This window comes from Eptesicus fuscus, chromosome 10, assembly GCF_027574615.1.
Source record: "Eptesicus fuscus isolate TK198812 chromosome 10, DD_ASM_mEF_20220401, whole genome shotgun sequence".
Taxonomy (NCBI): domain Eukaryota; kingdom Metazoa; phylum Chordata; class Mammalia; order Chiroptera; family Vespertilionidae; genus Eptesicus; species Eptesicus fuscus.
In genome coordinates this window covers 464,058-480,703 of record NC_072482.1, presented here as the reverse complement: position 1 = coordinate 480,703, position 16,646 = coordinate 464,058, and the positions used below count along the sequence as shown (strand labels likewise).

The following is a 16,646-nucleotide window of genomic DNA, read 5'->3' as shown; positions in this document are numbered from 1 at the left end:
GCCCTTCCACCCTCCGCTCAGCCCGTTGGGACGGGGCCACTGCCGACTGGCATGCTGGGAGGCAGCGGCCCCTGCCCTCCGTGCTCCGCAGAGACCGCCCTGCACCACTGCCCGTCTGAGGACGAGCGCCTGCCCGACTTCCGGGTGGAAGGCAGGAGGTGGGAAGATGTAGGCACAGCCCTGGCTGGTTTGGCTCAGGGGACAGAGCGTCAGCCTGCGGACTGAAGGGTCCCGGGTTCGATTCTGGTCAAGGGCACATGCTCAGGTTGTGGGCTCGATCCCCAGTAGAGGTTGTGCAGGAGGCAGCCAATCCATGATTCTCTCTCATCATTGATGTTCTCTCTCTCTTTCCCTCTCCCTTCCTCTCTGAGATCAATAAAATATATATATATATATATTTTAAAAAAAGATGTAAGTACAAAAACGGGAAAGACAGCTGGGAAAAAGTAGATGTCAGAAGAGAAACAAATGGGTGCATAGAGAAGGTGGAACAACAAACGACGTTTCTCCCTTAAAAAAATTAACAACGAAGAAATGAGTCCTGTTTGGAATTCGGAGCGTTCCTGGAAGTGCAAGTTGGAAGGTGCCCACAGCCAAGAGGCCTGATGGATGCAACATCCTGAGGGCCGATCCTTGGCCCGGCCCGGCTCTCCCCGCTCCTGCTGCTGCAGCTGCCTCAGAAGGGGTTCCCTAGGAGAAGAAAATCACGTGAAAACTGCCAGTAGTTACTCCATGAAACCATTAAACCCGGAGAGGAGAGGCCCTGGGCCGCCGGCCTGGGCCTGTCCCAGTGAGGGCCTTGGGCTGAGGCACTGCAGGCAGCTGCCCTCGGAGGGGAAGGAGTGGGGTCTGTGCCCAGGGGCACAGAAGGTGGTGCCCTTCCCTGCCGCCCGCCCAGCTGGCAAGACAGCTGCTACCTCAGAGTCCCCTCACCGGTGCAGCCAGCCCCCTGTCCTCTGGGCTTTCCATGCCTCATAGCCCCTCTAGCTGCTTTCCTGTGTTTGTTAGTTTTTTTCAGCTTTTAAGAAGGAGGAATGAACTTACTTAGTTCTTCAAGAAATTGCCCTGAAAACAAAGAGAAGGAGGTGACGCTGGGAGGTGACCAGCTCCCGCCCGCCCTCCCTGTGCAGCTCTGCAGGGACGCACCCCTTTCCACTAGGGGACCCACGGATTCCCTGAGGAGCCTGGCTGGCCCTGGTGACAGAGGGAGACCCCAGCATCTGGAGCCCTGGTCCATCTTCCGCCCCCTGCTCCGTGGCCTGTTTGTGCCCCACCCCTGCACCTGCTAGTCTTCGGTGCAGCCAGTTGTAGCAGATGACCAAGGCGGCCAGGGGTCCGAGCACCGGCACAATCACAAACAGGGTCACCTTCCAGCAGGGCACCCTCAGAAAGTGAGGATCTGGATTGTCCACCAAGAACAAGCAGGATTAACGGGGGCTCCCCATGCCCAAGCACCCCTCCATATCGTATGGGGTTTCTTAACCTGGTGCAGAAGTCAAAATACTGCTTATGTTTCTCAGGGTTTTGGGATGACATCATCAGGCCTGAACAACGTTTCAGTGGGGCGTGCTGTCTTCACTCCCGCAGCAAGCCCCGGGCTGGGCATGTAGCTGGACTCCTGCACTCAGGAACACGCCACAGCGTGGGTTCAGCCGGTCACCCGTGTACTTGGCTCTCCAGTTACTTCATGTATGTGTGGCACCTCCCCACCAGACTGAGGATTTGTGCAAAGGTCCTGTTTGCCCCGCCCTCTTTCCTGAGAAGAGGACGATGTGCACGTGGTGTGATCCCCACGGAGCGAACCGCAGTGACGCGGTGCCCGCACTCGGCGACCTTACCCGTTGGAAGCAGGTGCTCGTTCAAAGGAAAAGCAAGAGGAGACCCACAGGAGCCAGGGGTCCCGATCCCCCAGGTGCCCGCCCGAGGGGCACCGCAGACCAGGGCCCGCACCCCAGCACGTACCGAAGGTCCTGTGAAGGCTCTCTGAAAAGAACATGGAGAGGGACTTAGAAGGCCTGGAGGCCACACTGGGCCTCTGTTTTTTAATTAATCACCTAAAGTTCTTTCTGCCTGACAGTGACACCGACAGACAGACGGAGGGAAGCTGCGGATTTGGTGCCTGCCCTGGCTCAGAGGGCAAGAGGAATGAAATGTTCTGTCATTTTTGGCTGCTTTGGGAGTTTTAAAGGGAACTCAGGGATTGGCAAAGATGTCCTGAGAGAATGACCATTTTGGTGAGGCCAAAACCAGAAGGGAGGGGTTGAGGAGGGAAGGCAACTGAAACTCACCTATCTCTGCTCGAAGTTTTCCTAAAATGGAAAAAGGCAACACAGTTAGTCCCCGCTCGCACCCCCTGGGCCTGCCACGCCCGCCCGGCGGCAGCTTGCTGTGGTTGGGAAGAGCCGCTGGGCTGGGCGCGGAGAGCCCGGCTCTGTACTTGGCTGTTGTCTGGACTACATACTGGGATAAAGAATGGGGAACCTCGGGTGCACAGCAAAGCCCCAAACCAAGATTTTATCCCCCACCCCCTGCTCTTCGCCTTTGGGCTGCTCAGGTCCCAGGGCACTCCGCCCTGCTGGGCTCACTTTGTAAACGTAAGCCGCTTCCCACCGACAGGAAGGGAGCAACTCCACACCCAGCAGAGCGGCTGCCTCCCCGCACTTTACAGACATTGCCCCTCCGGCCAGGCTCACACCGGGGGGAGGGCGAGGCTCTGCCTGCCGGCGGCGCCCTGAGGCCCGGAGGGTTCTTCCTGCTCTGCCTGTGGACTGAAGGCCTTGTTTATGCGGGACGAGTTCAAGGGGAGAAAAAAGCCCCCACTTTCTATGCCACCAACATCCCCGTCCCTCCAAAGCCCTTGCTGCTATCCTCTTGGGAGTGGGGGGGGGGGGGGGGGAGAAGCAGGTTCTGCGGCTTTGCCTCTGAGAACATGGGGGGGGGGGGCGGGGCAGGGATGGACGCTCTGGACGCAGAAGAGGAGCTCCATTTCCGGCGGAAGCCAGTCCTTGGTGCTGAGTGGCGATGGAAGGAGGGTGTCTGAGTACCTGCTGCGTGTTTGTATTCCCCGAAGAGCCCAGCCCTGCCTGACCAGCTCATGCCTCGCGTGTGAAGTGCGCCCTGGGCCAGGGCCCAGCAGGGCTCGGGCTGAGCTCCCCGCACGGGCTTCCGGGCATGTGGACCCGCTCCTGCCTGGGCTGCCTCATCTGCAAGCCCACCTCGGGGTGCAAGGGTCTGCGGCCTGACAAAGCGCCCTGCTGCGTGAGCCTGGCGTGGGGTTCTGGACCCAGGAGTCACTGGAGGGAAGCGCTGGGAGCCGGCTCACGGCTCATACCTCATGCTGGGAGGGCACCGCGCCACGGGGCCTACCTCTCAGCCGGCGCTGCAGGCCCAGGAAGAGCAGGCCGGCCACCAGCTGCAGCAGGAGCAGGGGCAGCACCGCCAGGCTGGCCAGCGCGCCGGGCCCCACCCAGTGGAAGGGATCTGGAAGAGAGCACAGGCCGGCCAGCTGGCACCCACCCCCCACCCCAGGCCGCCCGCTCCACAGTCGGGTGAGCGAGGGAATGAACATAGCCGAGGCTCAGAGAAGGCCGCACAGAATTGACGCCTGAGCTTAGTCTTGAAGGAGAGGCTAGAGCTTGGAACAGCAGCACTCCAGGCTGCAGGTTGGGCTAACCTTGGGGAGTTTAGAACCAGCTAAGGGATGCTGAGGCCCCATGGGTGCGCAGAGGGCCCGCCCCCGCAGGACAGGCCTGAGCTGGCGACCACAGCAGAGGAGAGCCGGGGGCAGTTCAGAGGTCATGGTAGCAGGGGCAATGGAAAGGACAGGAGCCGGCGGCCATGGTGGAGGTGGAGGAGTTCAAAGGGCTGAGAACTCTGATGGGGAAAAGGATGCGTGTTGTCAGTAACGCTGAAACTAAATGCAGTGCTTCTTTCCATTATGTTTGTGAGCAACACACTCCAATATAAGCAGAACCTGTGACTTTGTCTTCAATAAAAACCACAAATACCTTCATGTCACATGTTGCAGAAATCTCAAAATATCACTTAGGTCTCTCATTAGTTTGGAATTACACTAATTATCAGGCCATCCCATATCTTGTTATTTTGTTAACTATTTCAATGCTAATGTGTTTTATTTTATGCATTTAAATCACCCTTCCGAGAAGGGGCCACCGCCTTCCCAGCCTGCCAAAGGGGCTCCACGCACACAAGGGTTAGCGATCCCTTTTCCGGAGCTTTGAGACAGGAAGACCCACAGAACCTGGTACCTGAGCGTGTGGAGCGGGGCGGGGCGGGAAGGCGGGACTCGGCTCTCTGCTTCCACCTCTTTCCCATTCTAGAGTCTGCTGGGCGCCGAGCTCTGCCTGTCCAGTCTCAATGTGCCGTGCCTCCGCCAGCCCTTCCTTACCTGTTCTCTGCTTAGAGGGCCGGATAAAGACCCTGCCATCAGCGTCAGGAATTAAGTCACAACAAGTAACATTACACCGGTCAGGAGGGTGCTGGCCCACTAGCTCGTCCCCATACACCAAGGTTGTGGGTTCGATATCCGGTCAGGGCATAAACTAGAAACAATCAATGAATGCATGAGGCAGTGGAACAACAAATCGATGCTTCTCTTTCTCTTCCTCCCTCCCTCTCAAATCAATAATAAAGCAGTCCATCTAAAAAACAAATAAGTGGGTCAGGAGGGATTCGTAGGTATCAATACAATCGCAGAAGAAAGCGCAGCGAGTCTACTTAGAAGCTCCCGTCTGGTACCGGTAGCAGCTCGGTTGTCCAGCTCACATTTTAGCTCTGTCTTTGTAGCCGAGAGGGAACAGAGGCCTGCGGACCTCCTGGCGGGCGGGAAGCAGCAGGGTCGCCGCCTCGAGTGTGCTTGACGGGTGACCGCGCCTCCGACCGTCCGCTGACACAAAGTGCGGGGGCGGAGACCGCTACACAGCAAGGGGGTGCAGTCGGCAAGATGTAGGTCACGGGAGACACTAAGCGCAAACATCTTGTTTGGGTTCAATTCAAACAAACCAGCTGTACAAATATGCTTCTGTAAAGTCAGGAAAACCTGAACACGGACTGGGTATTTAAGGAATTTTTGTTCATTTTAAAAAATGTGATCATAGTCTTGTGATTATAATTTCTTAAAGCATTTTACTCTTTTTCATTGAATTTTTTGGGATGACATGGGTCAACATAATATACACTGAGTGGCCAGATTATTATGATCTCTGAATGCATAATAATCTGGCCACTCAGTGTGTATGTATGTATGTATGTGTGTGTGTATATATATATATTAGAGGCCCAGTGCATGAATTCGTGCATGAGTGGGGTCCAGCCAGCCTGGCCAGGGGGAGGGGACATGGGCGGTTGGCCGGCCTGCCTGCTGATCGATCTCCTGGTCGAGGGGACAACGTGCATATTAGCCTTTTATTATACAGGATATACACTGAGGGGCCAGATTATTATGCGTTCAGAGATCGTCATCATCTGGCCACTCAGTGTAGGTTTCAGGTACAGCTCTATAACACATCACCTGCATACTGCATTGTGGCTTCTCCATCCAAAGTCAAGTCTTCTTCCGTCACCATTTAAAAATGCGGTGGTTGATTTTAGAGAGGAAGGAAGGGAGGAGAGAAGCACTGGTTTGCTGTTCACTTGTCTGTGCATCATTGGCTGCTTCTTGTATGTGCCCTGACGGGGACCAGGCCCTCAGCCGTGGCACATCTGGACGATGCTCCAGCCAGCTGAGCTACCGGGTCAGGGCTCCTTCCCGAACCGTTTGTCCCCCCTTTACCCTCTTCTACCTCGGCCACCTCCTCAGGCGGTCTTCACTCGAATGGTGCATCCTCAAGGATTTAGCAATGAGGTGGTCCTGCAGCCTAGGACTTGCCTCTAACTCAGTCGGAAGCAGGTAATGAGGGGTCAGCGAAGCAGTTTGCCTTTGGTCATAGCTATCGCGGGCAGTGATGGGTCCTTGGAGGCTCGTTATCGTTATTCTCTCGACCTCGGTATATATTTTAAGGTTTCATAATGATGAGTTTAAAGAAAGGATTAGAGACAACTATTAATAAAGTCACAAAAATGACAAGAAAGAATGAGGTCAGAGACCACGCTGGCCCAGCGCTGACCGGAGCCCAGCCTCGCCTCGGCCGCTCCCAGCCAGAGCCAGGCGGCGCTGGTGTGGCTGTAAACTCCTCTCCTGGGCGCCAGGCTCGCAGGCTGGAACCGGAGGAGGGGGTGGGGTGTGGATACCAACCCAGAGGAACCCCCTCTCCCTGAGGCAGTTTTCGTTTTGAGGTCACTTTTTCTTGTACAACAAATGCTGTCTGAAGAGCACTCGCCCCGTCTCCGGAATAGGCTTTGTTCTCCACACAATGCGCCCTGGTCCCAGCCTGCAGCGGGCTATTGTCTGAGGGGCTGGCTGGCGTTTGGCCGCAGGTGGGGAGGAGGAAGGGGAGAAAGGAGGCTCCCACCCTCACAACACCTTTGTCCTTCCATTACAGAGCAATTAACTTCTCCCTGGCCAGCGCTCGGCGGTTAGAGCATTGTCCAGCTACCCGAGGCTGCAGGTTTGATCCGGCTTTAGTCAGGGAACATACAAGACGAAACCAATAAATGCAGAAATAAGTAGAACAACAAAATCAATATTTCTCTCTCCCTCTAAAGATCAATCAATTAAAAAAATAATTAATTTTCAAAGCTTCCCTTTCATCCACTTCACCTTGCCCACATCTAACCATCCTGGGATAAAAAAATAATAATAAAGTGAGACGAATTGCAGGTCACCCATCACATAGAACACTCCAGTGCAGTTCCGGGAAGGGCGTAGAGGAAGCACACTCTCAGGTGACATGTTCAGACGTGTGTTTTATCGGCTTACTCCCCTCAGCTATGTTGGAATATATTTTTCAATAACGTTTCTCATCTAATAAAACACCGCAGACACATCAACTTTGGAATTCATTGTAATAGAATTTGGTCAATTTGACTCTTTTAGGACTAATCCCCTTGTTTATAACAAATAAACAGCAGATATTCCAAAGCAACAAGAAGGAAAAAGCCCCCGGCACACTTGACTAACTCAGATTATTCATATTGTCTTCTAGTCGCACAAACCGATCAGAAATTGATTCTTTCAGGTTTTGTTGCCTCCATTGATCTCTTTTTTTTTCTATTTTGGTTTTTGTTCCTTACAAATCTTTTCTTTATATGTACACAAATGTACATGTACTTGTGCTTTTACAGGAAGGTCACATGGATAATTACGATCTTTTCTTTCATGCTCTGTGGTGGGTCACACCCCATTCTCCTCTCTGCTCCCCCAAAGTGAACCACACTAACTTTCCTATGGATCTCTTTTCATATTTCTCTGAGATATACATAACATATTCACAAACATAAGGTTTAGTTTTTCTTCACATCGTGTCACTGTGTAGCTTGCTTTTTTTTTTTTTTTTAAATCCTGGCCCGAGGATATTTTTTCCATTGATTTCTAGAGAGAGTGGGAGGGAGGCAGGAGCGGGGGAGAGAGACATTGGTCTGAGAGAGACTCACGGACTGGCTGCCACCCACATGTGCCCCTTCCCAGGCTAGGAACCTGCGGCCGAGGTGCATGCCCTTGACCTGGAATGGAGCCCGAGAGCCTTGTCTGCAGGCATCGCTCTAACGCCTGAGGCCGCCAGGGCAGTGCGGCAGCCCCCAGGCCGGCTGCCCCCGCCCCAAAACAACCCTTTGAAGGGCTGCGGGCGTTCCGGACGGATAAGCCGTCCTCAGCCACGTCCGCACCGTGGGCTGCCTGCTCTGGCGGCTCCCATCTGAGCAACGAGGCAGCAGACCCCGAGGCCTGGATGCTTCTCTGGAGGGCTCCCCGGAGGCGGTGTGGGGCTGAGGGAGCTCATCCCAGGCCGGAGGACGGCTAAAGCCAGGCCCGGCCTCCCGGCGGAGCGGCCCCGGGAGCCAGGAGGTCAGCGCACAGCGGGGTTTCCGCCAGGGTGGGGGCGCAGGAGGCGGCCGATCCCTGGTTCTCTCACCACTGATGCTTCTCTGTCCCCCCCCCCTCCGGCACCCATAAGACTCTGTCACAAAAAGAAAAGAACCGCCGGAGGGCCTGCGGGCACCCACCTTCCACCTGCAGCTCCAGCGCCGCCTCCTCCTGCTGCGCGTGGTCCCGGAAGAAGCAGGTGAAGCCGCCCTCGTCGGAGAACCGCACGCTGAGGATGCGCAGCGCCACCCGGCCCTCGGCGATGGCGCCCCGCAGCAGCTCCGTGCGGCCGCGGTACTCGGGCGCCTGCTCCTCCGCCTGGTCGCGGCCGCCGCGGTACAGGTGCACCACGCGGGAGAAGGGCGGCCGGTGCCAGCCCACCTCCATGCCGCTGGCGTTCCGGGCGGGGGCCAGGCGGCACGGCAGCTCCACGGGGTGCCCCACCAGGGCGCGCACGGGCCGCCCCGGGCCCACCACTCGGAACTGTCCTGTGCGGGACACCGGGCGTCAGGGGCGCGCCCGGCGGGACGCGGCTCTCCCTGGGGCTGGACGGGCGTTTGGAGGAGCGTCTGAGCCGGGAGGGAGCTCCCTTCCTGGACGCCTGGGGCGAGCGGCCCGGCCCCCAGCCCCGCGCTCAGCCCCGCACTCAGCCCCGCGCTCAGCCCCGCGCCCAGCCCGGCCCCCAGCCCCGCGCTCAGCCCCGCGCTCAGCCCGGCCCCCAGCCCCGCGCTCAGCCCGGCCCCCAGCCCCGCCCCCAGCCCGGCCCCCAGCCCCGCTCTCAGCCCCGCACTCAGCCCCGCGCTCAGCCCCGCCCCCAGCCCGGCCCCCAGCCCCGCGCTCAGCCCCGCACTCAGCCCGGCCCCCAGCCCCGCACTCAGCCCCGCACTCAGCCCGGCCCCCAGCCCCGCGCTCAGCCCCGCGCTCAGCCCCGCACTCAGCCCCGCACTCAGCCCGGCCCCCAGCCCCGCGCTCAGCCCGGCCCCCAGCCCGGCCCCCAGCCCGGCCCCCAGCCCCGCGCTCAGCCCCGCACTCAGCCCCGCACTCAGCCCCGCACTCAGCCCGGCCCCCAGCCCCGCGCTCAGCCCGGCCCCCAGCCCGGCCCCCAGCCCGGCCCCCAGCCCCGCGCTCAGCCCCGCACTCAGCCCCGCGCTCAGCCCGGCCCCCAGCCCCGCGCTCAGCCCCGCACTCAGCCCCGCCCCCAGCCCCGCACTCAGCCCCGCCCCCAGCCCGGCCCCCAGCCCCGCGCTCAGCCCGGCCCCCAGCCTCGCACTCCAGCTCGGTGCGGGCTCCCGCTCGGACCTGGCCAAAGCGGGCGGACTCCCCACTGCCCCCCCTCCCCCCGCAGCCTCCCCGCGGCCAGCGCCCCGCGCCTGAGACCTTGCTCCGCAGGCGCCATTTCCTGGCTCCTCGGACCCCAACCGGCCAGCTGGGCGCCCTGCACGCGCCTGGCAGTTCCCACAGGGACCGTGTCTCCCCGTTCGAGTCGGAGCCGCGGGGAGATGGGAGCCCCGCTCGCTGCAAGGCCCCGGGAGGGCAAGGGCGGGCCTCTTCTGTCAGGGGCTCCCGAGGGGGTCCCCAGTTTCTCTTCTTTCTCCCGGGACTGAGCACAGGGCACCGCCAGACTCACCAGCTCCTCCCGCGGGCACGGAGCATTCAACCCGATACGATGCTGCCGGCTTTCGGGATCGGGACCCCTAAGCTGTCACAGACCTTGTCTCCCTGACCCCACGGCCACGGGCCTGTCTCCCTGACCCCACGGCCACGGGCCTGTCTCCCTGACCCCACGGCCACGGACCTGTCTCCCTGACCCCACGGCCACGGACCTTGTCTCCCTGACCCCACGGCCACGGGCCTGTCTCCCTGACCCCACGGCCACGGGCCTGTCTCCCTGACCCCACGGCCACGGACCTTGTCTCCCTGACCCCACGGCCACGGACCTGTCTCCCTGACCCCACGGCCACGGACCTTGTCTCCCTGACCCCACGGCCACGGACCTGTCTCCCTGACCCCACGGCCACGGGCCTGTCTCCCTGACCCCACGGCCACGGACCTGTCTCCCTGACCCCACGGCCACGGACCTTGTCTCCCTGACCCCACGGCCACGGGCCTGTCTCCCTGACCCCACGGCCACGGACCTTGTCTCCCTGACCCCACGGCCACGGGCCTGTCTCCCTGACCCCACGGCCACGGGCCTGTCTCCCTGACCCCACGGCCACGGACCTTGTCTCCCTGACCCCACGGCCACGGGCCTGTCTCCCTGACCCCACGGCCACTCCAAGGGGCTGTTGCTGTCACTCCCTGTTCGCTGGGGCAGAGACCACAGCCAAGCAGCCAGGAGGCGCCTCCTGGGGAGCCGGGCGGAGGGTCCTGGCCAGGAGGCAGCGGCCCTGTCCCCAAAGCTGTGGAACCACCGGCGTCTGAGGAGGGGCCGTGGGAACCTGTGTCTCAGAGGAGAGTCTGCACAGCCACCGGAGGAGGAGGGAGCGGGGCAGGAGTCAGGACCGGCCTCACCTGCGCGGCTGCAAGGCGACTGGAGCAGCAGCAGGAGGAAGGGCAGGCGGCCGGGCAGAGGGGAGCTCCAGAAACGCGCCATCTTCACTCTCCCGGGACGGGACTGGACGGCCCAGCAGAGGCCCTGGCCTGCAGGCAGGCGGCACGGCCTGTCCCACCACTGAGGACGCCTGGGACAGACGAGGACAGAAGAGGCAACGCCCGCCGCCCTCCTCCTGCAGCTGGGCCCCACGTCATCCCTGCCAGGCGCTCACACAAAGGGCCACAGACCCAGGAGATGACAGGGTTGGCCTGCCCACCCCCTGAGCTACAGAGAGGAGGCTGCCTGGCACCAGCCGCCCTCCCCGCTCCCTCCCCGTGACCCAGCCTTTGAAGGGCTCCTGGGATCTGACCAGCTGGGATCGGACCCTCACTCCTTGGACCTCAGGGAGCAGCTTGCTGAGTCCCCCCCCCCCCACACACACACTCCTCCCAGTATTAGCCAAGGGAGAGGGGTCACTGTTGGCCTTTTAAAGGGGAAGGAACCTTGAGTTTCCTCGTTCTAACGCCTCTTGACTGAAACTGCCCTCGGCTTCCTCCTGCTGCAAGTCCAGGGCCAGGCCTGCGCCCAACGGAGAGCAGCCCCTCGGCTGAGCCAGCTTCCTGCTCCCGAAGGACAGGCAGGAAGGTCGGGACAGCGTGGCCTTGTAGGGAGGGAACTTCCTCTACCCTCAGGTCCTTCCCACTGGTCACATAGACATGAAAAGACAGCGAGAGAACATGACCAACTAGATTACATATGTGTGCACGGGCACACCGACACATGAGAGCCAGAGGCCCCCAGGCGGGAGCGGCTCAGGGCAGAAAGGTGAAATGAGATGCTGCTGACATTCCGAGCCAGGGCGAGGGCTAGGCCTCAGGGATGCCGTGGGGCGTCAAGGGGTGCAGCAGGGAGGGGGTCAGTAACCAGAAGCTGGCCTGCCCTATAGGCAGGTGGGAGGGTTATCGCTGATAATCTGACATCAGAGACATGGCCCCCAATTAAACACCTTCTAGGCAGCTAACGAGGACAGAAGTTTCGCGAGACCACAGGGTCTTGGTTGCCTTTAGGTCAAAACAATCCACACACCACAGAGGCATACTTGGGGTGACTCCTTCTGATCCCCACAAGTTGAACGTCGGGAGTTGATGGCCACCATGCTCAGAGAGGCAAGCATGGGAGGTTAGCAAGGTTAGTAGATGTCAGCATAGCCAAAGCCGGAACAGACACGCCCGCCGCCTGGCTCCCTCTGAGTCCTCAGGTCACAGGGAAAGAGCTGTGGGACGGGGTGTTTCCCTCACCGCCTGAGGTCATCCTGCGACCACAGGGATGCGCACGGCGTGAACGTGCTGCCCGGGGGAAGCTGTGAGCACCCAGTGAGCGGCCGCCCAGGACAGTGGTGCACAAGTCCCCGATCCTGTGTGAAATGCGCCGCACACAGATGAGAGAGCTGTTGTACTCTTAAAAACTGGTCCTCTTTGATTTCTTTGCACATTTGCTTCTGTTTCAAAATCTGAAGGTATAAAATAATATACTTTGAAAAACTTCCCTCCCAGCCATGTGGCGCCAATTTCGGTTTCCTCTGAACCCTGCATGTGTGCGCACTGGAGGGAGCGACGGGGGTTCCGTCCTGGGGTGAGGACTGGGACTGCATCCCCACCCTCCTTTTCTTTTATTTTTTAAATTTAATAAATCTTTATTGTTCAGATTATTACAATTGTTCCTCTTTTTCCCCCCATAGCTCCCCTCCACCTGGTTCCTATCCCACCCTCTGCCCTTACCCCCCGACACGGTCCTCATCCATAAGTGTACGCTTTTTGTTCAGTCTCTTCCCGCACCCCCCACACCCTTTTCCATCGAGAATTGTCAGTCCACTCCCTTTCTATGCCCCTGATTCTATTATATTCACCAGTTTATTCTGTTCCTCAGATTTTTTATTCCCTTGGTTTTTAGATTCACTTGTTGATAGATACATATTTGTTGTTCATAATTTTTATCTTTATCTTTTTCTTCTTCTTCTTCCTCTTCTTAAAGAATACCTTTCAGCATTTCATATAATACTGGTTTGGTGGTGATGAACTCCTTTAGCTTTGTCTTATCTGTGAAGCTCTTTATCTGACCTTTCATTCTGAATGATAGCTTTGCTGGGTAGAGTAATCTTGGTTGTAGGTTCTTGCTATTCATCACTTTGAATATTTCTTGCCACTCCCATCTAGCCTGCATAGTTTCTGTTGAAAAATCAGCTGACAATCGTATGGGTACTCCCTTGTAGGTAACTAACTGTTTTTCTCTTGCTGCTTGTAAGATTCTCTCTTTGTCTTTTGCTCTTGGCATTTTAATTATGATGTGTCTTGGTGTGGTCCTCTTTGGATTCCTTTTGTTTGAGGTTCTATGTGCTTCCTGGACTTGTAAGTCTATTTCTTTCACCAGGTGGGGGAAGTTTTCTGTCATTATTTCTTCAACTAGGTTTTCAGTATCTTGCTCTCTCTCTTCTTCTGGCAACCCCATAATTCTGATGTTGGTATGCTTGAAGTTGTCCCAGAGGCTTCTTACACTATCTTCAACTTTTTGGATTCTTTTCTCTTTTTGCTTTTCCAGAGGAGTGTTTTTTGCTTCTTGGTATTCCAAATCTTTGACGTGGTTCTTGCAATCCTCTGGTCTGCTTTTAGGTCTCTGTATAATATTTTTTATTTCAGTCAGTATATGCTTAATTTCTAGTTGATCCTTTTTCATATCCTCGAGGGTCTCGTTAAATTTATCAGCCTTTTCTAGAAAATTCTTGAAAAACCTTATAACCGTGGTTTTGAACTCTATATCCATTCTTTTGCTTTCCTCCATTTCCTTCATTTGTGGCCTGCCTCTTTTTTTATTTTTTAAATATATTTTATTGATTTTTTACAGAGAGGAAGGGAGAGGGATAGAGAGCTAGAAACATCGATGAGAGAGAAACATCGATCAGCTGCCTCCTGCACACCCCCCACTGGGGATGTGCCCGCAGCCAAGGTACATGCCCTTGACCAGAATCGAACCCGGGACCCCTCAGTCCGCAGGCCGACGCTCTATCCACCGAGCCAAACCAGTTTCGGCTGGCCTGCCTCTTTGTCTCCGCATTTTGGCTGCTTCCCTGAGTTGATGGAGTTGCTTTGTGTGCTAGGTGTCCTATAGGGCCCAGTAGCTCAGCCTCCCCAGTTACCTGAGATGGACACTCTTGGTGCACCCCTTTGTGGGCTGTGTGTACAGTCTTGTTGTAGTTAAGCCTTGATTGTTGTTGGTATCACTGGGGGGAGTTGACCTTCAGGCCAATTGGCTGTGAGGATCATCAGTGTCTCCGCAGGAAGGGCTTCTGTGCTCAGCTTGGATGGGGCCGAGTCTCGGGGTGGAGCAGACAGCCTTGGTTTCCTGTCAGCCCCGCCCTACGAGGGCCCTGTGTCTCCGTGTCCCGCGGCAATGGCTGCACGCACCTCTGAGAGAATGCTGCTCTCGAGTTTCACCCGCTGCCAGACAGTCCAGTTTCTCCCCGAGTGAGTGTGGTACCCAAAGTCTCACCCGGAGGTGGATTTCAGTGCAGTTGGGAGGTTTTGTTTCCCTCCCGAACGAGAAAGCTAGCTGCGCATTTGCTGCCCGCCCTCTCCGCGCCGCAAGTAAGCCAGCCGCGTATTCAGCCGCCCGCCCTTTCCGCGTGCGCGGGTCTCCGCACCTCTGTCCTCACAGCTCCTCTGAGTCTGTGTCCTTTCCTCTTTCCTTCTAGTTGTAGAATTTCCACTCAGCCAGCTTTCTGGTGGTTCTGGACGATGTCCGCTCTGTCTTCCAGTTGCAGTTTTAAAATTGTTGTGCGAGGCCGCAGTATAGGTGTTTACCTTATGCCGCCATCTTGGTTTCTCTCCCCACCCTCCTTTTCTTTAAAAACATGGTGACAACATGCATGTTGGATATCTTCACATATCAGTGTCTCGAGAACATATTTTATACAGCCACACAATCTTTTATTGCACGAATGTATCATACTTATTTAACTAAGGATATTTAGGTTGTTTAAATTTTTAAGTTTCAATTTACTAGGTTGAAATAAAAATGTATTCAATTAATTTATATTAATAAATACTTAACAGCAGATGCCATGTATCAAGCTCTACATTAGGCCTTGATTATAAAACCTGCAGCCAGACAGAAAAGCCCCTGCCTTTATGAAGTTAATTCCAGTCTCACCCGTCCGTGCCCCCAGGGCACAAGGCGGGGTGTCAGGACAGCCTTTGCCACCTTTTTGCCCCACGTGGAACTTGGCCGTGAGCAGCGGGCTCCTAACCCGAGGACCCGGTGCCAAAGGAAACCTGCGCGAGTGCAGGAACAGCCCTCTCCCGCGGCGGCGCCACTCGCTGCGTGCCATGGGGCTTTTCTGCTTTTGCTGGTCAATGTGGCACTTCCGTAGGCACAGCCGTACGGAGGGGGGCGCGAGCTCCTCACAGGGCAAGACAAGGGTGTGTGCCTGACTGCTCCGGCCCCCACGGTGCCCACGTCCCTGCTGAGAGGCGCCAGCAGAGGAGGTGGCACTGCTTCCTGTGCGAAGGGAGGGCAGTGGGCGGTGGGCAGCTTAGAGCCAGTCCGGGGGCCTCAGGGGTGTGGGAGGCAAGGCCGCTGGGCCTGGGCTCCGGCCCGACCTGTGCTGCTGTGCCGTTGGACTTCACTCACAAAGCGCACACGGGAAAAGAAAATCCCTAAGAATGTCAAGACTGTGCAAAGGTGATTGAAAACCCAATACAGTGTCTCCTTCTAAGCACGGGCCGTGCGCCTGCCCTGGTGGCCCCTGAAGCGCACCGGCCGCTACCAGGAGGAAGGGTCACAAAGAGCATGCGCACTGTGACTAACAAACGCGGAGAGATGCCCTGCACGCAGCTGGGCACTTTGTGCAAAGACAGGCTCAGGGAGTGGCCTGTGGGGTCCCAGGCCTTCTAGCCTCAGAGCGGGCCCTTGTAAGGAGGCGCGCTGCCCCTGCGGCCTCTCTGAAGGGGGGACAGGCTGAGGATCGCCCGGGTGAGCCTGTGGGGCGCCCTGTCCTCTGCCCGGGGCGTCTCCGGGGACTCCTCTGGCGACACACACGCACGAGGAGCTGGACGCTACCTTTCCGCCGGTGCGGCCCTGTCTGCAGAGCAGGTGTGTGTCTAATGTGTCTGCATATTCCATGAAGACTCAGTGACCCACAGACTGAAAGGCGTTCTGATTGCTGTCCACTCAGCCAGCGTGGCATCGATGGGCTGGGGCTGCGCACACGTGTGGGCCGAGCCAGGAGAGCCAGGCGGCTCTTCAGGCCGCTGTCCTCATGCCGGTGACAGTGCAGAGGAGGGACAGGGACGGCATCAGCCAACGACGCCTGCCAGAGGGTGAAGTTTCTCGTTACTGTCCTAAAATTTACCGATACTTTCATCTTTCCTGAAGAAAAGCACTCAGGGTCTTGAGGAGAGGCGGGACCCCGAACCACAGCCTGGACTGAGGCTGAGGTAACCGCAGGCCTCCCTCCGCAATGCCCCCCTCACCAAAAAAGACCAGGCCTCGCTCAGCAGGCGCGACTACAAGCGGCTTCGGAAAGGAGCCAATGAGGCCACCCAAACCCTCCCAGAGGCGCCTCTGAGCTCCTTGTGGGGCTGCAGACGCAGAGCCCGGGATCCTGCCCCTCCCGCTGCTGTGTGAGGACCAGAATGTGCGCGCTCCAAGCAGGCACTGGGGTGGCCTGTGGGGTCCCCAGGCCTGTCCTCGCCTGCTCTGTCACCATCAAAGAAGGCTCCCAGCTGAGCAGCGATCGCGTCCGCCCAGCAGTCCATTGGAAGGCTCTTGGGCGAATCCGGTGGCCTCTGCCGTGCTCCCGCTCCCCGGGGGATGTGCTTCATGTTGTCTGTGTTCGCATGTAGGGCTTCCAGCGGCCGCCTATTGTAGTAGTAAATCTGGGTTTTATATTAAAAAAAAGAAGAAAAGCACTCAGCTTGTTGTGAATTGGGCACTTAGGCTTTTTTATTTCTTTCTTTTATTTTTAGTTTTTTTTTAAATTCTTATTTTTAAAATAAATCTTTATTGTTCAGATTATTACAATTGTAACTCTTTTTCCCCCCATAGCTCCTCTCCACTCAGTTGCCACCCCTCCCTCTGCCC

The 16,646-nt window shown here is 57.4% G+C and overlaps 1 protein-coding gene across 1 annotated transcript; it reads right to left on the bottom strand.

Annotated features, from left to right (window-relative positions):
- Nucleotides 1–1,021: 1,021 nt before the first annotated feature.
- Nucleotides 1,022–10,571, bottom strand: MOG (myelin oligodendrocyte glycoprotein). The gene is made up of 7 exons (XM_054721980.1): nucleotides 10,490–10,571; nucleotides 8,119–8,466; nucleotides 3,367–3,480; nucleotides 2,289–2,309; nucleotides 1,963–1,983; nucleotides 1,283–1,399; nucleotides 1,022–1,065 (listed from the first exon to the last, which is right to left on the bottom strand). Exons 1-7 carry the CDS (start codon nucleotides 10,569–10,571, stop codon nucleotides 1,022–1,024), a joined length of 747 nt encoding a protein of 248 aa, XP_054577955.1.
- Between the last annotated feature and the right edge of the window lie 6,075 nt (nucleotides 10,572–16,646).

What these genes read in the sequence shown, in the direction of transcription:
- MOG (XM_054721980.1), bottom strand. Translation starts at nt 10,571, where the DNA reads ATGGCGCGTTTCTGGAGCTCCCCTCTGCCCGGCCGCCTGCCCTTCCTC. An exon ending in GTCGCCTTGCAGCCGCGCAG is followed by an intron (nt 8,467 to 10,489) that starts GTGAGGCCGGTC and finishes TGTCCCGCACAG; the next exon opens with GACAGTTCCGAGTGGTGGGC. An exon ending in GAGCCTTCACAGGACCTTCG is followed by an intron (nt 1,400 to 1,962) that starts GTACGTGCTGGG and finishes TGGACAATCCAG; the next exon opens with ATCCTCACTTTCTGAGGGTG.